This window comes from Penicillium mononematosum (genome assembly GCF_028829835.1).
Source record: "Penicillium mononematosum strain IBT 11891 chromosome Unknown utg000001l:1.0-4488741.0:1.0-4491989.0, whole genome shotgun sequence".
Lineage (NCBI taxonomy): Eukaryota > Fungi > Ascomycota > Eurotiomycetes > Eurotiales > Aspergillaceae > Penicillium > Penicillium mononematosum.
This window is the reverse complement of record NW_026643271.1, coordinates 2,819,856-2,841,167: the sequence shown is the minus strand read 5'-3', so window position 1 is coordinate 2,841,167 and position 21,312 is coordinate 2,819,856. Positions and strand designations below refer to the sequence as shown.

Below are 21,312 nucleotides of genomic sequence, written 5' to 3'. Positions count from 1 at the left end.
TGAGTAAACCGCCAATATTGCACCGATATCGCCAGCCTAGGCCTTCAACTTGGTCCACCCGTCCCTAATACCGAACTCTGTCACAACCTCGCGACCTGGACAGAGTTCCAGCCCAACCTGGACGTCTCTATGGAGAAGTAAAGTGAAAATTTCCCAAGTCGACATGTGCCCCTGCGCGATGATACACCTTGCCGTCGGGAACTTCGCCAACGAAAAGTAATGCAGTAGACGCATAGTGGTTTACAAGTTCGGTCGTGAGATACAGTGACACTCGATGAAGAATCTATCCGACAAACAGAGCCCCGTGCGAAACATTATATCAAACATTCGATACTTGTCGGGCGCGGTCCATATAAGCGGAAAGGCGGTCTCGAAACCAGGCCGGTCGTCGTGGGTGATCCAGATGTCATTCACAGTCTCCCCAAACTGCAACTGGTATGATTCCCGAGGTCTTTACTATCGGGCTGGCCAGTAGACAGACATATTTGTGAGTTCTTCCCATCCAATATTGTCTGGATTCCATGTTGCAATTGCTTTGACCTCGTCCAGTAGATCGAAGAGACCATTTGATATCGCGATCATGGATCCAAAGTCTTCTTTCATGACCCCATGACCAATAAACGGAAACCGCTACACCCCTAGCGGCTTGAATCACTTGATCAGGGATTTCCATCGTTCCGATTGTTGAATCTTGCATCGGGATACACGGAATGACTCGATCGACATATCGGGTTTGAGATGCTATGTCTCTTAACAGTCCCGAAACTCTGCATATGTAAATGGTGAAGTATGGAAACCTTCTCTTATTGGACAGTCTGTGTCACGAACTTGTCATACCGTGCGATATATGTGCATGCTGGACGGAGGGGCTTCGGCCGAGTTCATAAGGATGGCGTCGAGAGCTGCACTCGGAGTCAAATGCTATTAAAAGGGAAGTTGGCGTAGAGTATCATGTCGCTGTCAAACCTTTTATTTAGATTATTGCGGGTTTGTTTGAGGGAAGAAATGCCTTTCCTAACAAAATCTCTGGGAATGCCTGCAGGGGTACAGCTGTGTCTATCTGCTAGTGCGCCATAGCAGACTTTGCCTTTAGTACCGTTTGGAATAGAAGTATTCTATGCATATGAACACGGCTCTTTCTCTTGTTGAATTCACGTAAATGTTAGAGCTAAGTAGGCCTAACTCACGTCCGTCGCCTAGCACTTTCATAACAGAAAAGCTCCTTCGAAAAATTTAGTAATAGACTATCCAACTGTCTTTCAACGGTCGTCGACTCTTTTCGTGAGATAGCGTTGTAGTTTATTTGGGAGAAAGGATCCGGAATAACCAGCGTTCAGTAATGCGAATGCTTCTTTCGGCGTTTGGAGTCTTATAGTAATAGATGGTGACATCTGAAAAGTGATAAAAGAAACTGCCTGCTGGCTCATTGGAAATTTCTAGACCTTGTATCCCCAATCATCAAGTTTAAGTTTAAGAAAAGAACAGAAAAACTCCGTCTAACTCCGGTTGGCTAATAGACAATCTATACTGCTGTCGAGGAGTAAAGCTCCGTGTTCTCTGAATGAGATCTCTTCAAAGAACGTCGTCTTCTCGATGGTTGAGCAAGAACCTTCGAGGGGTGGAAAATGCTCATTGCAACCATGGCGAAGAACATGAGCATCGAATCGAAGACATACATAAATACCTCATGGCTGATGAGATATCCATTGTTGCCTTGAGCGTATTCGATCAATCGGAAAATAGACCGAACGAGAATGAGAATGCTGGCCACATACAGCCCGGCCATGACGGCTTCCCAAGTACTTGTGCGCGATCGGCCGACAGACTTCTCAGTCGGGTTATTGCGAATGCGGTAATGGAAGATTGATGACGCGACGATAAACACACTGAAGAACACTAATTGTACGGCAAGACCGCCAATCGTGATGTGCTCGCCAGTAGTCATCGCGCTGAGAGTTCCGCTTGCCATGATTCCGCCGCCTTGGTTCATAGTTAGCCTTCTTTGATCAAGGATAGTGTCTGATTGAAAGGAAAGAATTACCAGCTGCTTGCATCACAAACGCAATCACATCTCCCGTGACGAAGATTGCAGTAAGCCATTTTACTGGCACCAAGCTCAAGTTCTCGGCATCCAAATGCACAATGAGTCGACCCAGGGTCATGTATATCGATGCTGCATATAGAGGAGGGGCCAGGAGGATCATGATTGTGCCAACGGAATAGATTGGGATGTTTTCTTTGTCGTTGTGGGCGAGTGCGCGGCAAATGTAACCTATGATTTGAACTAGAACATCTGTTAGCTATGCTCTGAACCATGCACAATAACAAGGAAATGGTCGAAGGTCTTGTATCCAGGCTGGCTAAACTCACAGGCTCCTCCAACGACGAAGATGGTAAAGTACCAGAATCGTGTACGGACGACTTGGTAAAGATGATAGGCAGTCGCAAGGACAAACAGAACAATGAAGATGATCGCAGCCACTAGAGATGGTGTGTAGCGGTAGAGTTCAAAGTCCACCCCTTCATACTCGTTGGAACTCATGTTGTATAGACGTCCGGTGTTCGGTTAATCGACTCAGTATGTGGAGTGCTATGGGGGAACTTGGAGTTGAATGGAGAGACTGGCAAGAATGTCCAGATATATATAAACAGAAGTTGGCTAAATATAGAGAGTTCCATGGTTACTTGAATGTAGAAATTTTTCCAAGAGCTAAGAGTCGTACTCGCATCTGGGGCAGGACACGATGTTGGTACGGAGTAGACCCACCCGTATTCGCTTTCTCGGGTTTGCCGATCGAGTCCCTGAGTGGCAACGGAGATTAGCAGTACGGACGAACTGAATTTTCATGTCTGCCTATGTTGTAGATATTTTGAGACTATTCGAGCACCTTGCCCTTGGTTCATATAATCCATATTGCTAGGGCTTTTGCGTTTTCATTGGGGCAACATTGAGCAGTCCCCAGGGGCTCATTTTCTTGGCAATATCTGTACGAGATTATTAGCAGTGATATTAATGATTTATGGCGATGAATGGTACAAATACTAGTTCCGTTACAGCATACATTACACCGTTGACATAAATGAACCTCCGGACTATGATAATCTTATAATAACCTTGGAAACCGTGTCGAACCAGTGGGTAACTAATGTGACGAATCTTCAACGATTTTCGCCAGACATCAAGGTCCCTCCCGAGTATTCTCAACTATATTTGAATGGATGGGTTTGTTTGGCTTGCAATGTATGCTCTATACGTGCGCATATGCCGTGAACGAGGTTGGATGTTCTCAGGTTCTTCGACTGTTCCTATACATGTGGTTCAAGTTGTACAGCTCAGTGGCAAGCTCAAGACCTCGTTGGGCCATATCATGAATGTGGACAGTTGGTCTCCATTTAGGGAACCAATAAGCGCGTTGATCTTCAATATCTCGCCTTCAAAGGAGCCTCTCATATACCAAGCATCGACCAGAGTGTTTACTAGATATAGATGCGCGAGGATGACGAGCGAGTGTCCATAGAGGGAGTTACGGTCGCTCCTCTCAAGGGATGCCAAGAAGGAACTGGGGATCGAACAAGGCCAGGATAGAATCGCTGCCTCTTCAAAGTCCCCCCTGGATCTCCTTGTCCGTGGAATTTTCGGTTGCTGCACACCGCAACACTGATAAAATCCGCAAATAAACAGAGTCCAGTATGCGTATCGTCTCGTGGTGTGCATCTAGAGCCCAGTCTAAAGTCGTAGACGGTGAAGGCTGGGATGTGGGCGTGCCCGAGCAGCTGGACAAGTCATCCAAAGGGGGTCCAAGCGCGTCCAGAGAAGCCTTGATGGAAGCGACTGCTTGACGAGCACCTTCGGCAAATTTCAATAGACGGGGTGAGCAACGAGAAAGCCGAGACGGTGCATAGGATGATGAATCCTCCCAGTAATCATCGGTGTGTGATAATATCAATATCGCCCGGAGCCGGCTATTTTTCAAAGCATACCATTGATCACCTATCACTGAATTTACACCTCGATTGAGGTATAACCAGTTGAGGCGCGGGGTGTCATTCGTCAAAGAAGGGGTTGCCATGGTGCCGCTCATCTCTTCGGTTGCCCCAGTAAGCGGGTGAAGGCCCTGAACCCTCAGGAATGCAAAGGCAAATGCAACAAGAAGCAAAGACCCTGTGAAAACAGATTCAGCGTTGGAGGGAGAGATTCGGGACACTTCTTCTCTGAAGCCTTCCAATCCTCTTTGATGATGTACCATGATGGTTTCCAAGTCCACAGTATCTGAGTATTCAACGGAAGTCCCGATGGCATCGGCCTTCTGCTTAATCATATGCATGCCCCCCAATGCCAGGAGCAGATGCATCAGATATCGACTTTTGCTCGCTAGTTCAGGCATAATCCGCTCCCAAACATTCGATCTCCTTTGGTGCAGCGTCATTTGTCTTCCAGTATGCAGATGATAGAATTGAAGGAGCTTCAAATCATTCATGTCGAGATCTCCATGCCGGTGTTGGTGGGATGGGCTCGGGATGATCGTCGGTGCTGTCGCATTTATTGATAAGGGTTGAATGAGACCGAGTGGACCTTCATGGGACGGTTCGAAAAATTCTGGTAAATTACTGTCTTTCTCTGTGTCCGCTCTTGATCTGGGAGGCTTCCTCGAAGCAACGCGTGGGGGAGGGTAGGAGCAGGGTTCGCCTCTGGAAGAACATGTGCCGCAAGCGGGTTGAAGCTCGTCGCACTTCGGGATATCAGAATTTGGGTGGCAAACGGAGACTACGGATCAGGAGACGTACCTTGACCCTTCGGAATTTGCATGGATAGCAGCCATTGCGGGACTTGGTGTGGCGGGCGCGATGTCTTCTAACTCTGTGATTGTCTGCGCTGTCGGAAGCTGCCGAAACTACCATGTCTCGGTCCATTTTTCAGATAAAAACAGTTCCTGGTGGTAAAAGGCAATATCCATCATGGTTGGCAACATTCGTGCAAAGTTGCAGCCTATCTCTAGTAGTCACTAGTTGGCTAAAATAAAATGCGGCGGAGGACCCCAATGTACGGCGGGTCACAGCAACCAGAGACGTAGACACCAACCGGTCTCCAATTCCGGTCCATACAAGCTGTAGGGAATTCGATGGGAAATTGTTCAACAAGGTCTGGATGCAAACCCGTAGGAATTTTTGAATAAATTGCTAGGAGTGCGGTAAGCCTGCCCGAACCTACCTCGAAAATTGTGATCTAGAGGAACATGAGACCGTTCAAAAGCTAGGAATAGGAAATGAAATACCGCAAGAGGATGAATTAAAGTTTCATTAAGGATTTGCCAATTTCTTCATCTAACGGCCATCTGAAAGGCTCTGAAATCTGAACTGAACCCTCACCGACCCGAATGAATATCCACTTATCTGCCCTTAGGTTCACTAGACTCAGCCGGTAATGGACTATAGGTTCTAGTAGAGGTCCCAGGGCCATGGCTCCAATTTGCCTAGTCTGCGTGGGTCATCAAACTCATTTTTGGTATACAATTTTATTTTTACCACAGAGGTTGTTCTTCTTGCAGAAGGGCATTCAGTACGGTCCGACATGTCCTAGAACTAACAGATACCACATGTGGGGATGTTGATAGGAAGAAAGTGAGTCGCTAACCAGAAGTTGAACAGGGTGAGAGTCGAGTTCGATGCACCATGTCAAAATCAACATTGAGCTACGCGTTGAAGTGGAAATACCGAGTATGCTATGGCAGAATATAACAACAACTAGGAATATATTAGAGAGATTCTTAAGAATGAATGGCAAGGGAAGCACTGTGCAGTTTTCTACTGTTGATGCCTTGAAGGGCGCCAGAACGCTCATTCGTGAAACGGAAGCATCCCGAGGTCCGTTAAGCTTATGAGATAGACCCACCACTGTGGATCCTAATGGCCAATCCATGGCTCTCCAACGAACCTTGTTAAGGACCCACCCGTATTCTTATCCCGAATACGAACATAATCCGTGGACATAATCTTGCTGATGTTTGAATTTTCAACTCAGGTATAACGCATTTAATGACCATGTCATGGTTATGCCAGTCAATATGTCCTACAGCTTCCAAGGTTGGCTCCAGACACGCAGACACGCCACAACCCTGCCATATCAGGTTGGCACAGCGACCCCAGTCGCGCGACACCAACGTTCCTCTTAACACCGGAATCCCAAATTACACTGTCCAAGATCTCATAACTTGGAGATAGCTAGCCAAGCACGATAGGTTCCCCGACACAATAGCGTTGCAGAGACCATATTTTTTCATAAGATATATTAGAGGCACCTCATCGAGGGAATATCTTATTGTCGGTGGTATTTCCTCGAATGAAAGGTAAAATGAGAATTGAGTACCTGAAATTGGGGTACCGTATAATATTTAGCACTGAGAGAAAAGCATCTAATTTGATATATTCATAGAAGCTGCGTCACTATATGGATTTTGCATTTCGCGAAATCGCGCGGAAAGGAGAAATCGAAAGTCGCCCAGGAGAAAAGGCGGGCTTGTCTACCCTTGGAGCCAAGGAACAGAGAATAAAATGGCGTGTATGGCCGTGAAATATCAAAATCATGCGCCAGGTTAAACTCCGTATGGTTTGACAACCTGCTCTGCCGGGTTACGAGACAACTCGTAATCCGGCATAACGTCCAAGAGTCGAGTGATTTCGGATGGATGAGCGACATTAAAAACAATCATCACAATGAAAATGAGCAATGAGTCAAACACATACAGGTAAACCTCATGGTGCAGAAGGTAACCCTCATTACCCTGTATGTATTCCACAAGTCGAAAAGCTGAGCGGATGAGGATCAAAAGGCTGCTTGCATATAGAATGTTGAGATGCTTGCGCCATTGAACCTCTCCAGAGAAGCACCGGGGAATGCGATATTTGCGAAGCTTCAAGTCGAAGAGAACAGCGACGACGATGAAGAAGCCAAAAAATATGATTTGGACGAAAAGACCAGCGATGATAATGCGCTCGCCTGTCTTCATACCGTCAAGGCTTCCGCTACTCTGGATGCCACCACCTGATGTAAAGTCAGCATGGTTCTTCTGCAGCACTGGTTAAATTCCGTTGACAATACATACCAGCACCTTGCAGTAGGAACGACAGCACATCACCGGTAACAAAGATTTTGGTAAGCCATTTCTTTTTCAGAATCGCATGCGATTCTGCCTGCAGCACCAGAATGATCCGCCCGAGTAGCATGTAAATTGACGCTGCTAAGAGGGCTGGAGCGAGAAGGAGACATAGCGTCTGCACTATGTATGGGCCTAGCGTCCAATCTGGACTCTGCTTACTTGATGCAGCACGCCCGATATATCCGACAATTTCAACTGTTCGCGTCAGCTCAGGTACGAAGGCGTATATAGTCAGGTAATACATACAGAGACCTCCTATCACGAATGGAATGAAGAACCAAGTTCGAGTTTTGAACATCTGGAAGATATGGTAGAAGGTGGTGCCCATAAAAAGGAGGGTAAACAGGACAGCACCACCCATGCTAGGGTTATAGCGATAGAAAGCGAAAATTGGCTCCTCATCAGAGCGAATTAAAAGCATTTCGCTGGTCATTTCGACGTAATCTTCCTTGATATGTGGTCAGATTTGGGGGAGACCAGGTCTTCCAGTATGTTGAGTATGGTTTAGGAGTCTAAACATCTTATAGCTACCAGAACAGTTCTTATAGCTATCTCATAACACTGTTCAAGAAGTCGTGAAAATTTATATAAATAGCTCTGATTTAAGGGGCGCCTAGTTCATTACTTTGTGTTCTATTGAAAGGGCCTGAACACGAGTACGGGTGGGTCGGCGGCAAAGCCGACATGATTCTTCTTTATGGGTGCCTGATTCTGCATGATGAAGGAAAGCCTTATGGAGGGATGTATTAATTGTCTCAACTTTCTTTCTTTCCCTTTTTCTTTTAAAGGGAAAGGAAATTGAAAAAGGAAAAGAAAATTGGATGGGCGGAATTCTGGAAGCAGAAGGAAAGTCGGTAGTAGAGTAGAGCGAGCTGACTTACACAATTTTAGCTGTACATAAGTAGCCAGCCAAGTGCTAGTAGTAAAACAGAGACATATTCATAGGTACTCAAGATCCAGGTTGTCTGATGCCCTTTCATAGATGGGCCGTTGAAATCCTAATCCGTAGGAAACTCCATGCTCTTCTCCTAGCAAAGAAAGTCAACCAGATCTCAGAATCTACGAAAGACAATATCCCGCATTCAAATCAGGAAATAGCTCTCAGATATTTCTGTTTTGCTATCACACTTGTACCTCAATTCAGAGTTCCAACTACCGAAGCGATATACAGGCTACATCAACTAGATATGTGTGTCCCATCGTGGCGTCTAGGATGGATCAAAATCAGCTTCGCAACTTGGACGGAGCGGTTCTTTCTCAATCCTCTTACGAAGCATGCTACACTTACGGGTTTGGGGGCTTCCCTTGTTATGAGGGCCGTACCAAAGTGCGCTTTATATAGAGTCAGAGCATAAGAAAAGTGCATTTGAATACTATATATACAGAGTAGGTGAGCAGCCCGCTTGCCAATTCCGTGCAAAGATGTTAGGAGCCTTACAAATATGGAACAAATCAGGTATTCGAGAAAGTTGAACATTCCTTGGACACCGTAGAGCGCTCGATGGTGCTCCAGGTCCCTAGGGCACGCTGACGAAGTGTGTTAGGGCAGTGTGAGTGGCATAGAACGCGCCCTTAGCATTGTAGCACTCGTCGAACATCAGTGGCTTTGCGCCCGGCAGCCAAGTGTAGGCGTGCTTATCCGTGAAGCCCCAAAAGCTAATGTCAGTGATTCCTGCCTTTAGAGCCTCATCGACTACGGCCCCGTAGATGTCGGTCTCCAGTGCGGTGTCCAGCGTGTGGACATCCATCTCAGCGATTGTCACTTCCAGTCCGAGCGCCTTGTAGGACTCGACCATGTTTGTGAGCACGCCCGGTATCGGGGCTACTTCGGTGATGTGCATCTGCAGGGCGACTCCATCGATCGGGACGCCGTTTGCCACGAGTCCGGAGACCAGGTCATAGAGTTCCTGACGCTTGCCGGGAGTGACTCCACGAGATTCTCGTTTATGAACAGTTTGGCATCCGGGTCTGCTGCCCGGGCGATGTGGAAGGCATCATCGATGTAGCCGGGACCGAGTACTTTGTAGAAGTCGTTGTCGGTGCTTAGGCCGCCGCCCTTGGTTTCGAGGGCTTCGGTGACAACGTCCCACCGATCCATCTTGCCGTTGTACCGGTGCATGACCGCCTCGAAGTGAGCCGTCATCGCAGCACGAAATGTTGTGGGTTCGGTGATATTGAGCAAGTAGTCGGGGTTACAGCAGCTCGAGATGAGGCCGTGTCCCTTGACCGCCATGTCATTCTCTTCCGCAAAGTCAACGAGGCGGTCAAGCGTGTCCCAGTTGTAGTGCCCTTCGGTCGGGTTAAGGAACGACCACTTCATCTCGTTTTCGGGGGAGAGACTGTTGAACTGGTTTGCAAGGACTGCGGAAAACCGAGAATCATTAAGGTAGGTTGGATTGATTGCCCCAGACCCGATGAGAATGTCCTTCTTGGCCGCCTCCTCCCTCAGCTGGGTGGTTCCTGTGCTGGCGAACGCGTTGGTTCGTTCAGTAGCGGCAAGAAGCGCGATGATGAATGTTGTGGCATTGATGGTCTTCATGATTCTGTTTAATGAAATGTTCTCTGTCTTCCTGGTACTCGACGGTGGCTAATGTGTGACCTTTATAGGTCTTTGTGGGGAATACAATGATGACGCGGCAGAGCAGGGTACGAACGCGATAGCTGTGGTGTCTATACGAAAATCGGTACGGCCTCGGAAGTGAGGAACCACGAATTTTAGCCTAACTTGGCAAGCCTAAGAGTAATTCCCCTAGTCTGCTATCCATCCCCAGAAGATCACCTACAAACGACTAAGTAAATTAGGCACCATAAATTCCTATTGCTCGGCGAGGACAGTCCCTTAGCATTCCCTGGCTAGGCATCTTTCATTCATCTATGGATGATGTGGGGAATTACTAGTCGTATAGAACGACCTTGGAATGGATGCCGAGGTACCTGACTAGGTACATATACAGGTACGTAGAGAAGTGGACGTGGAAGATCTACGAATACGGTTGAGAAATACGAGTAGACTCCAGCTAGTACTATTTAAGGTTCTGCCGAACTTTGGAAGCTCCGAATGTGGACCAGCCGAAGCCCAATCTTAATTTGAGGACCCACCGATAGGGGTACCCGTGGACCAAGGTTAACCCTAATATTTCAGAGGTCCCACTGTATCGGCCAATCAATGGGCATCCTCGTATTCGTTTCGAGCCAGAAATAAAGTTAGATCGTCATGATCTGATGTTTTAGATCGTTTCCAAGTCTGTTTCGTGCCATTCTTTCAAAAAAAAAAAAATTAAAGAATTTGACGCGTCTAACCATCCACTCGAAGTGGTCTCCTTCCTGAACTTCGCTTCTCGACCTCGATCTCGTCTTGACTTTATTTGATAGTTTGTTTCATTGTTCTCACATCTTGGTATTTTGTTTGATTTCCTGTTATTCACCGAAGTTAGGGGATCACAACGATTATGTCCAGCAATGAGCGCATCGAAGGACCTTTCGAGCTACCTGGAGAACCTATGGAGGCACATACCAACTATCCCCCCCACCACTGGCAAGACAGGCATCCATGTGACCGGTAAGCTACGTTATCTGTTTATACGATTATTCCTTTCTGTTGCTCGGTGAGTACACTTGATGTTCAAATTATTGATGTGACCTGCGCCTCTTAGAAGCCGGCCGCGTCGATATCGACTGGGACTCGAAGTTCGTGCGTGGATTTTCAATCCTCTCCACTGGACTTTTCTTGGGACGACCTACTACCCCACCACCTGAATACTCTGAGTTACCGACACAGAATGCCGATAGCCCGTCCGTGGGTCCTGAACATACGTCAATATTCCCCGAACCTAGCACGGAAAACAGAAAAGCTTGGCAGGCCAAATTGAACATCGTGATCCAAGTCGTGGGAAGTCGTGGGGATGTTCAACCTTTCATTGCCCTCGGAAATGAACTTACGCAATACGGACACCGCGTGCGCCTCGCCACACATGATGTGTTCGAAGATTTTGTGAGAGATTCGGGATTGGAGTTTTACCCAATTGGAGGTGATCCAGCAGAGCTTATGGCATACATGGTGAAAAGCCCCGGACTCATCCCTAGTATGAAAAGCCTACGAACAGGTGAAATCCGTCGCAAGCGCATCATGATTCGGGAAATGCTTGACGGGTGCTGGAGCTCATGTATAGAGCCGGATATGGTAACAAACCACCCATTTGTGGCCGATGCCATCATCGCCAATCCGCCAAGCTTTGCACATATCCATTGTGCTCAAGCACTCAGCATTCCAGTGCACCTGATGTTCACCATGCCTTGGAGCACTACAAAATCTTTTCCACACCCATTGGCAAATATGAACACCGAAGATGCACAGTACGGTTTGAAAAACCAGGTCTCCTACGATATTGTTAACTGGCTTACATGGCAAGGGTAAGCTTCTCTATGAAACGCAATGTATTGCATCGGGCTAACTGATTCTGCTAGTGTGGGTGATGTGATCAATGGGTGGCGGAAAGATCTTGACCTTGATGAAGTGGCCACGTTTGAAGGCCCTCATCTTGCCGAGTTACTGAAAGTCCCCTTCACGTACTGTTGGTCCCCAGCCCTCGTCCCAAAACCGTTGGATTGGCCGTCTCATCTTGGTTAGTGCCGGCTTCGCAAATCCTTCATCAACCGAGATAGCTAACAGAGTCTCTAGACGTCTGCGGTTTCTTTTTCCGTGACCCCCCACAATTCGAACCTCCGTTAGATCTCCAGGTCTTTCTTTCATCCGGGCCCCCACCAATATATATTGGGTTCGGAAGCATTGTACTCGAGGACCAGATAGGAATTACAGCAACCATTCTCGAAGCGGTGAATGCTGCCGGCGTTCGGGCTATCATTTCTAAAGGCTGGTCAAATCTGAGCGGAACGAATACCGATAAGGTGCACTTCATCGGAGATTGCCCCCCATGAGTGGCTTTTCCAACATGTGGCGGCAGTAGTGCATCATGGAGGCGCTGGAACGACAGCCTGTGGCTTGCGGAATGCCAAACCAACAATCATTATCCCATTTTTCGGAGAGTGAGTTTCTCAGGACACTACTACGTTTCAATCGACTAACTGCCCATTAGCCAGCCATTCTGGGGAACTATGGTTGCTGCAGCGGGCGCTGGTCCTAACCCTATCCCTCATAAGGACCTTAGTGTTGATACTCTGGCTGAAGGGATAAGGTATTGTCTTACAGAACAAGCAACTACTGCAGCCTCCACAATTGCGATAAGGATGGGTTCAGAAATTGGCGTTCAAGCAGCAGTGTCTTCCTTTCATCGGCACCTTCCATTGGAGCTCCTTCCATGTGATATATGTCCAGGACAAACAGCAGTGTGGTCTTACTCTACAGGCGACAGGAAAGTAAAAATCTCAAAACTGGCAGCAGCGCAGTTGATCGCTCAGGATCTGCTCGATCCAAAACAACTCAAAATGTACGTGAAGTTTTGGGACACCATTTTTGACGCTGGAGTCACACAAATAACCGGTCTCCAGGCATGCACTCAATCCCATTATCATCGAGAATCGCCGGTGGGACCCCATCACAGGCGGTGCCTCTGCGGTTTTAGGGACGACAACAGACCTCACTGCTTCCATTTTAGGATTGTTCTACAAACCCTTTGAGGAGTATCAAGACTACCAAGTCAGTCACAGAGATCGGCCCTTGAGTAGCAAATCTAGTCAAACTACGAAAGGGTCGAAATGCAGCTCTACCGGAGATCGCTCCCTGCAGATGACAAAGGAGGCACCTGACAATATACCCAGTCCGTCCAACAATAATAGAGCTTCCGCAGCGAACTCGTTGTCCAGCTCAGGAAGTTCTTCGAGTCGTCATAGAGCCAGGCTTGCAGGGAAGATGGCAGGGGCCTCAATAATGAGTGTTGCTAACTTCGTGCCGACTGCGCTGAAGGGGATGACCGTGGACATCCCGCTCGCTATGACCGAGGGAATGCGCAATATACCTCGGCTCTATGGCGAAGAGCCACGGGATCACGGTCCCGTTACTGGGATCAAGAGCGGCTTTGCTCTTGCTGGCAAAGGTTTCGCGTGGGGGATGGCTGAGGCCGTGAGCGATTTGGTCGTGAAGCCATACGAAGGCGCCCGAAAGGATGGCGCAAAGGGAGCTGTCAAGGGTGTTGGCAAGGGTATAGCAAACATGACGTCTAAAGCGGGTTGTGCCACGTTTGGTGTATTAGTATATCCCAGTGCCGGTATTGCGAAGAGCCTGAAATCAGCATTCTATACCGGGACGAGGAAAAAGATTCTCAAGGCGCGCCATGCCGAGGGAACATGGCTGTTAGAGAATGGTGGACTTGACGGAATGAATAGCGACATTTCCGCATTCCAAAGGGTGGTAAAGGGTAAGAACACCTGAATCTGTGATTGGAATTGTGTGTCCGATCTCAATCGGAGCCTTGGATAGGTGCGAGGTAATTATGGGATGAAAATTCAAATGTTCTGAGGTGTTCTTGGATGACAAGGAAGCACTGTATTACAGTCATACATCATTGCAGCGAAAAGCTTTGGTACATGGGCCAGGCTCTTAGCGAATGCCCTCCTCTCTCTATATCTCACGACCTCCGTTTCATACTTAACCGCGGTATCCTATTACATATACCTTTTGAGAGACTTGTGCTCCTTGTCTATATGTAATGTGAATGTGTTTTTCTTGGGAGAAGTTCCCACTTAGAATACTGCCCTGAAACATACTACTCTCAAAGGCAGGGCATGGATTATTGTCATTGTCCGCTTGTGGCAAAACACGTAAAACCCTCCGACCATTTCTTGCGTAGAAATAATAGCTGCCCCTCGGGCGGTTATCTACCTCGAAACGCTTCTTCTTTAACTAGATGCCTCATATTTGTGTAAATATCACAAGCCAGACTTCATATCTCTCTTTATACCCAAAATGAACTGAGGCTGAAAATGACCGGCTTCTTTATATCTTCGTGAACTCTGTCCTGAATGGATAATCTGCGTAGCCCTTTTCTTGCGTAGCGGTGTAGAAGCTAGACCGGTCATAACCATTCAGGGGAAGTTGATGCCGAAGCCGGAATGGTAGATCAGGATTCGCGAGGAAGTGACGACCAAAGACAACAGCGACGTCATTGTTTTTGTACTCTTCTTCCATGGCAACTTGGACATTCTCCGCGTTATACCCGCCTGCAACAAGCACAGGGGAAGTTCTGCCCCAGATATCAAGTAAGAAGTTGATTGCCTCCGTTTTCTCACAGTCCACATTGTTGATCACACGCGACTCGATGACATGGAGATACGCTAGCTTGAGCTGTTTCAACTGCTCTACAAAGTAGGCAAACTGGGGAACAGGGTCGGCCATTTTCATGCTCTGCCAGGTATTCCATGGACTGAGTCGGAATCCAACCCTCTCAGGGCCAACGGCATCCACCAACACCCTAGCCACATCCAGACCGAACCGGGCGCGGTTCGGAACACTTCCCACCCCATTGATCCTGTCGTTTGTTTGACACATCTTGGAGGAACTGATCAACGAGATACCCATTCGCTCCGTGGACCTCAACGCCATCGAATCCAGCACGGATTGCATTCCTTGCTGCAATTGCAAAATTGCTAACAATACTTTGGATCTGTTCCTCCCTAAGTTCCTTGGGAGTCGGCATTCCAGATTCCATTGGAATAGGACTAGGTGCAAGCAGATCATACCCTCCCTCTTTTTTCAATTGATCTGGATCAGCTGCTCGACCAAGTGCAATCAACTGGCAATAAATATAGCTGCCTTTGGCGTGGACAGCATCAGTGATTTTTTTCCATCCTTGAATTTGCGTTTCGGTCCAGATCCCTGGGCCATGGGGTATTCCACCCTCGGAGGCGGAGATCTGGGTTGCTTCGGCGATAATCAATGTCCCAGGGACTGAGGCGCGTTGTTCGTAATATGTGGTGGCCATAGGAAGGGGGACGTGTTCCGCATCGGCGCGCAGGCGAGTGAGAGGAGCCATGACAACTCGGTGCTGTAATTCAACGTCGCCAATGCGGAGAGGTTGGAATAGGCCAGACATGACGTCTTTAGTGCAATCGGTTGTATGGGTAGCAAATGTGAGGTCTCTAGGAAACGAGCGAGTTTTATCTTTTAATCTTTGAATGAGTGTAGCATCCAACCATATGCCCTTTTGTAAACCATAGGATCTCTCCAACAGCTGATTTGTAATGTTGTGCGGAATTCGACCTGGAATATTTTGATCCTCATGCATGGAGATATTTGGAGATGTTTGGAGATAGCGGTATATACCGCATGTGGTAACATCTCCAACTACCTCCAACTACCTCCACCGCCCATATATAAGGCGCCATCCTTAGAATATTTCGACCCAATCTGAAAGATTGGTCTACTCGTCATCTGTATTCGAACTATCTATCTCTTGAAATCACAATGTCCTCTCTTACCTACATCAACGAAGAAGGTGCTGGTCAAAAGCACAGCGATCTATGTCACTACTCCCAAGCGGTCGTGCTTGGAAATATTGTTAAATGTGCCGGCCAAGGAGGATGGACCGAGACTGGTGATTTGGACGCCAACAACATTAATGGCCAAGTGGATCTCGCCTTTGCGAACGTGGACAAAGTTCTCCGGGCGACAGGGCTACGCGGATGGGAAGATGTCTATTCGGTTCGCTCGTACCACGTCGATATTGATTCCTCGTTCGATTACTGTGTGCAAAAGTTGAAGGACCGCATTCCTAACCATCGTCCTATTTGGACTTCTCTTGCTGTCCCTCGATTGGCATTTCCGGCGATGAAGATTGAGATTGAGGTCGAGGCCATCAAACATGAATAAAGAGTCAAAACAAGACATTGGAGTCTTTAGGTGTATCTGTATTTGAAACAAAGCTATGTCTAAGATGAATAAAGTCTGGAATGCAAGACCACTGCTGGTTTCCCTGGTCAGGCCTTAGGTCACCTGCACGTACTGTTGAATTTGCCCCGAGTATCATAGAAAGATCTACTAGTACTTCAAATCTCCATAGGCTACGTAAATATACGAAGCCCGCACATAATATGCCAAAACAAAATAAACGATTTTCAGTCTTTTGCTTTGCCGATGGTGCCTGAAAAGTCCTTTAGGTGGAGGTATGTTCATGTCTCTGTGAATAACTCAATCACCTCCAACAGCCACCTCCACACTTGTTTGGAGACTTCATTTTCTTCTGAGCGACCAGGCGTGACAAATCATGCTAGAATTAATAATGAATCAGAAGTTTTGTATAAGACGACTGGTATACTGAATCTTGGTTAGTCTTCCTCAGGCCTGCATCCTTTTCTTGCCTAACCCTAATATCAGCTTGACCAATGCATCTCCAATGGCTACGCGACAGCATCGTTGGGCAATTTTTGCGCCAATTTTGCACGCCTTCTTGGTTGAAGTATCGTGAAGAGGATCTTCAATGGCAACCAGAATACGCATTTTACGATGAGAAGACAATACTAGTCGAATGGTACCCCGAGCATGACGAAGAAAACCCCCACAACTGGTCACGACTCAAAAAGGCCTTTATCCTCTTCGTTATCGGTATTTATAGCTTTGTGGTTTATATGGCTGCGCCAATTTACACCCCGAGTGAGAATGCATTTATTGAAGAATTCGGCGTGAACAATGCAGAGGCATCCCTTGGCCTTGCTCTTTATGTGTACGTCAAACTACTCGATTCCTTAATCATTTGTTGATATTACGTGCTGACCCAAATTCAGTTTGGGCTACGGTACCGGCCCTCTCTTCTTCAGCCCTCTGAGCGAAATCCCTCGCATTGGACGAAACCTTCCATATGCCATCTCCTTTTTTCTCTTCTGCATTGTCAGTATTCCTACAGCACTGGCACCCAGCGCAATTGGGTTTTACTTCCTGCGTTTCCTTCAAGGATTTTTCGGAAGTCCTTGCTTGGCCACCGGAGGCGCCTCAATTGCGGACGTCTACTCATCTGACGTGCTTCCACACGCGATGACAACATGGGTATTTTGCGTTTTCTGCGCTCCGGCCATTGGTGTAATAGTATCTGGTTTCGCGATTCCCGTGCTTGGCTGGAGGTTCTCAATGTGGGAGATTTTGATAGCCGCTGGTCCCATTCTTGTCCTGCTCTTGTTGTTGCCTGAGACCAGCCCTGCAACTATCCTTCATCGACGGGCTCGGCGATTGGAGAAGACGGGGATCAAGAGACCCTATAGCTACCAGACTGCTGCGGATATCGCGCAAGCAAGCATCTCTTTCTACTCGGCTGTACAAGAGTCGCTGTTTATTCCCTCGAAGATCACATTTCTTGACCCGGCAATCCTGTTTTTGAATTGTTACACATCTCTGACATACGGCATTTACTATTCGTTCTTTGAAGCTTTCCCAATTGTCTACCAGGGGATCTACGGGTTTAATCTGGGAGAGATGGGGTTAGCTTTCTTGGCTATTGTTGTCGGAGCGATCATATCATTCGCAGTTTATAACCTCTACATTTACAAGGTCTTCACACCCAAGTCAAGAGGACTTCGAAAGCCGGAAGACGTCTTAGTCCCTGCCCTCATTGCATGCTTTGGTCCGTCTATTGGCCTGTTGCTTTTCGGCTGGGCTGCAAACCCAAACGTCCATTGGATCGTACCGACAATAGGAATCGTCATCTACCCAGCATGCGTGTTCATCTTGATGCAATGTGTCTTCCTCTACATCCCCGCATGCTACCCGCATTACGCAGCCAGCGTTTTTGCCGCCACTGATTTCACCCGAAGTGCTTTTGCGTGTGGCGCTGTCGTGTTTTCGAGACCACTCTACGAAAACCTAGGGATTGGCCCCGGATGCAGCCTGTTGGCGGGTCTGACTATTGGATGTGTGATTGGAATTTATTCGCTCTATCACTACGGAGAGGCCTTGCGACTCAGGTCCAAATTTGTACCGAAATGCTGATTATGTGAATAAATCGGAGCAAAAGGAGGATGTATTCAGTGGCCCTCTGCCAAGGAACTGGTGAACATTCGCTCGCAAATATTAGCATATATATCCAGACCCTCTCCAATTACCCTCAATATCGCCCACTGGTCATTTCCTTTTATCAATGTAGCCCATAACTTTATAACGGCGAAACCTAAGTAGGCACAATTAGATGGTAATGTGGGCCTAGACCAAAGGTCTTCATCGCCTGATGTCCTTCCCTCTTCAACAATATCCCCTATCCAGCTAATAAGGCGGCTCTCATGTTCTAATCATATCAGCATATTGCTAACTCTTGGGGGAAGGAATGCACATACCATCGAGCGGTCGGGTCTTCTGACAGCCCGATATACAGAACAGCCATTTGCTGAGGAAAATTGCGAATTCCAAACCACACAGTGAATGCTGAATACTCCACACAAATGCATGGCTGCGAGAGACAAAATTGACGCCCAATTTGACTGGTATGCTCAGAGCATGTGTCGCATGCAATATTGCGGGAAGCAAATGAGGGCCACTAGGGAGACGCGGCATTTGGCGTAGTCTCTCGGCAATTTCCTGTGGATCTCGACTTCCAAGAATTTTATATGAACCTATATTGAACGCCAGTCGAATATATGCAACTCCAAGCAATGCCGTGGAGGTGAAAGTGACAGGTCCGTTGGGGTTTCGAGGGTCAAGACTCGATTCGGGGGCTCGTTGCCACTGAGACGTCCATGTGTGAAGAGCCTTCCTGTGGAAGAACAAGGTTCAGTATCTGGGCTCATTGAAAATTCCTTGATGCCTTCTTACCTAGAATATTCCTTCTGGCGATTGAGCAGGGTATGATCGTCGTCGGTGTATGGGTTAAACGCCCGCTGAACAAGCATGATTCTTTGGATCAGAGCATGTAAAAGAATGTAGTTTGCTAAAGGAGATGGAACTGGTTGTGAGTTAAGTAGATGCGGTTCGTGGGAGCCGTTCAATAGGTGAGAGAGAGCTTCTTGAAAAAGCATTTGCTGTGCATTGCCTGATTTGTGCACCATGGACCATTTCTCTTTGTTTGGGGCGATCCATTCGAAACAGGTACATGGAAGACGGAGATGAACTTCGTCACTCAATATCACTGGCGGAGTAGCGAACGCTATACTGTGTAGATTAAGAAGAGCAAAAGAGAACAGCTTGACTCTTCTGTCTGATTCTTGCTGTACCCAGGAGGCCCACTCTAATCCCGGTTGTAAGGATTCTTCTGTCTCATCGAGTTGGCACTCTCTTACACATCTGGCGAGAAAGCTTTGAAGGTTGAATGCATCTCGTATGATATCCGGCTCACTTTGCCAAGTTGCAAACGCAATTAGATAGAGAGCACATCGTGCCTCGCGCATCAATTGTCTGTATGGCGAGTTCTCGAAACCCGAGCTCTGTGTTTCGGGATATGTTGCCTGTCCAGCACTGGATGGAACATTGTCGTTCAATTCCATCCTTTCTCTTTCGTGTGAACTTTGTTGCAAAGTCGCCTTTGCCGCATAAAAAAGAATAACTGCTTTCCGATGTTCATGCCGATACTGCGCACCAAGCGCAGCCATGGCCAAAAGTATTTCCGGCTCACAGTCCTCTGCTTTGAATGTTGGGATATGGACGACTGGTATATGAGGATAGAAGCCATCAAAGAATCCATTTACAAATCTTGTAAGTGAGTGACAGGATGGAAAAAGGGGTTCGTGCATCGCCGTCTGAGATCGACCCAGAGCTCGAAGAAGGCGATTGCGGTGGTCATCGGTGATTCTCACAATGGGTAAAGTTAACACTCCAAACTCGGCTAGTTAATTACCGTCAGTACTCATGTAGGCAAATAAAAATTTGGCGCAGAGACTTACCAACTGATTCTCGTTCAATGGGAAGTTGGCTTAGAGACTGATCTTGATCCGACTGCGAAGAGGGCCGCTCTTGCGATATATTTCCAGTATACCCCGCAAAGAAAGGATTTAGGTTCGATTCTCCAGCAACAATTTGAACAATACTAGGCTCGGAAGGCAGAGCCCATTCAGTGTTGAGCCCCATATTATGGCTGAACGATTCCAAGTCCTGCAATACCAAGAGATCCTGTGCATTAAAAAGCGAGCCTCCTAACCTAGTTAGAAGAATTTTTCCGCAAATTCAAGTGAAGTAGAATGAATGCCATGTACCTTCAAATTGAAGATCGGGAAGTGGTTCCTGCCGATGGATCGTTCCAGCCGACACATCCGCGCCTTGAAGCTCAGAAAGTTCCCAAAAGGATGTGCTGGGGTGATGTGTCGTAACGGCATTATTTCCCTGGGATTGGTTGCTTTGACTGTCATCGGTAGTCACAGGCGATGGCTCTTGCAATGATGACGGGGTTATTGAAGAATGGCCAATGTTCTCATGACGCTTTAGGAGATCGCGCCGGCCAAAAGAAGCACCACATGAACACTCGTACGGCTTTTCTTTTGTATCTGGAACGCATTAGTCTCTAGATGTGAGGATTGTCTTTCAGATGTCTGGACTTACGAATCCGAATGTGCCGTTGGAGATGTTCGTGGCGGCGAAAATGACGCTTACAGTGAGGGCAGGTTCTGGGTTTCCTTTTTGGCGTGCAGTCTGGTGTCACCATATCTGATGGGGAATCCATCTCTGTATATATAGTTTCCTGTGCCTGAATGGCAATATGTGTACTGGAGAAAACTGGGGTGGAGTTCAAAAGTAACTACCTAGGTACCTACCTAGGTATGGATCGGACAGAATTATTAAGCGTCAACTGAGTTTTCCTTTTTCTGCATTCGAGGCTCAGGATTTCGATAGAATATTGGTCTATTAGATATTTGCAGCCATAATATGCTGTAACTCTTAATGGTTCTTAGGGGACCTCCAAAATGCCAAGACTACAGGTGGAAAACAAGTCACGCACGTGATCTGAGGACCACCCGATAGCACGTGACCATGTCAAATATCCGATACAATCACGTGCACTATCTCGGCAGCCCATCAGGGAGGCTAAAATGGGTCAGGCTGAGGGCGCCATACCTGGAAGGGAAGGGGAAAGGCGGAGGTACGCAAGGGACGCCAGATCTTGGAAGTTCAATCAACGCTACTCAGGCGGATTCATATTTCTTTGGGTATCAAATTATCTCCAATATGTTGTATGTCCACGTCGCTATTAAATCTCATATATATACGCAAAGAAAATGGGCCAGCGCTTGGTGCCAAAAT

The 21,312-nt window shown here is 47.4% G+C and overlaps 9 protein-coding genes across 9 annotated transcripts; 3 read left to right on the top strand and 6 right to left on the bottom strand.

Annotated features, from left to right (window-relative positions):
- Positions 1 to 1,522: 1,522 nt before the first annotated feature.
- Positions 1,523 to 2,542, bottom strand: N7519_001058 (RTA1 domain-containing protein; the record flags this gene model as incomplete). The annotated part of the gene is made up of 3 exons (XM_057287836.1): positions 1,523 to 1,980; positions 2,042 to 2,284; positions 2,371 to 2,542. The coding sequence occupies 3 exons, from the start codon at positions 2,540 to 2,542 to the stop codon at positions 1,523 to 1,525; spliced, it is 873 nt and encodes a 290-aa protein (XP_057153919.1).
- Positions 2,543 to 3,599: 1,057 nt separating this feature from the next.
- On the bottom strand, positions 3,600 to 4,427 carry N7519_001057 (uncharacterized protein; the record flags this gene model as incomplete). The annotated part of the gene is made up of 1 exon (XM_057287835.1): positions 3,600 to 4,427. The coding sequence occupies one exon, from the start codon at positions 4,425 to 4,427 to the stop codon at positions 3,600 to 3,602; it is 828 nt and encodes a 275-aa protein (XP_057153918.1).
- A 2,163-nt stretch (positions 4,428 to 6,590) lies between these two features.
- N7519_001056 (RTA1 domain-containing protein) lies at positions 6,591 to 7,587 on the bottom strand (the record flags this gene model as incomplete). The annotated part of the gene is made up of 3 exons (XM_057287834.1): positions 6,591 to 7,039; positions 7,101 to 7,349; positions 7,401 to 7,587. 3 exons carry the CDS (start codon positions 7,585 to 7,587, stop codon positions 6,591 to 6,593), a joined length of 885 nt encoding a protein of 294 aa, XP_057153917.1.
- A 1,084-nt stretch (positions 7,588 to 8,671) lies between these two features.
- Positions 8,672 to 9,693, bottom strand: N7519_001055 (endo-1,4-beta-xylanase; the record flags this gene model as incomplete). The annotated part of the gene is made up of 2 exons (XM_057287833.1): positions 8,672 to 9,093; positions 9,168 to 9,693. The coding sequence occupies 2 exons, from the start codon at positions 9,691 to 9,693 to the stop codon at positions 8,672 to 8,674; spliced, it is 948 nt and encodes a 315-aa protein (XP_057153916.1).
- Positions 9,694 to 10,613: 920 nt separating this feature from the next.
- N7519_001054 (glycosyltransferase) lies at positions 10,614 to 13,539 on the top strand (the record flags this gene model as incomplete). The annotated part of the gene is given in 7 exon segments (XM_057287832.1): positions 10,614 to 10,713; positions 10,808 to 11,564; positions 11,619 to 11,776; positions 11,833 to 12,059; positions 12,076 to 12,197; positions 12,248 to 12,598; positions 12,660 to 13,539. 7 exon segments carry the CDS (start codon positions 10,614 to 10,616, stop codon positions 13,537 to 13,539), a joined length of 2,595 nt encoding a protein of 864 aa, XP_057153915.1.
- Positions 13,540 to 14,103: 564 nt separating this feature from the next.
- Positions 14,104 to 15,199, bottom strand: N7519_001053 (alkene reductase; the record flags this gene model as incomplete). The annotated part of the gene is made up of 2 exons (XM_057287831.1): positions 14,104 to 14,635; positions 14,682 to 15,199. 2 exons carry the CDS (start codon positions 15,197 to 15,199, stop codon positions 14,104 to 14,106), a joined length of 1,050 nt encoding a protein of 349 aa, XP_057153914.1.
- A 371-nt stretch (positions 15,200 to 15,570) lies between these two features.
- On the top strand, positions 15,571 to 15,975 carry N7519_001052 (uncharacterized protein; the record flags this gene model as incomplete). Its single annotated transcript, XM_057287830.1, has 1 exon — positions 15,571 to 15,975. One exon carries the CDS (start codon positions 15,571 to 15,573, stop codon positions 15,973 to 15,975), a length of 405 nt encoding a protein of 134 aa, XP_057153913.1.
- Positions 15,976 to 16,487: 512 nt separating this feature from the next.
- On the top strand, positions 16,488 to 18,081 carry N7519_001051 (MFS transporter; the record flags this gene model as incomplete). The annotated part of the gene is made up of 2 exons (XM_057287829.1): positions 16,488 to 16,825; positions 16,887 to 18,081. 2 exons carry the CDS (start codon positions 16,488 to 16,490, stop codon positions 18,079 to 18,081), a joined length of 1,533 nt encoding a protein of 510 aa, XP_057153912.1.
- Positions 18,082 to 18,116: 35 nt separating this feature from the next.
- N7519_001050 (uncharacterized protein) lies at positions 18,117 to 20,734 on the bottom strand (the record flags this gene model as incomplete). The annotated part of the gene is made up of 6 exons (XM_057287828.1): positions 18,117 to 18,373; positions 18,423 to 18,838; positions 18,898 to 19,903; positions 19,962 to 20,210; positions 20,271 to 20,558; positions 20,614 to 20,734. 6 exons carry the CDS (start codon positions 20,732 to 20,734, stop codon positions 18,117 to 18,119), a joined length of 2,337 nt encoding a protein of 778 aa, XP_057153911.1.
- Positions 20,735 to 21,312: the final 578 nt, after the last annotated feature.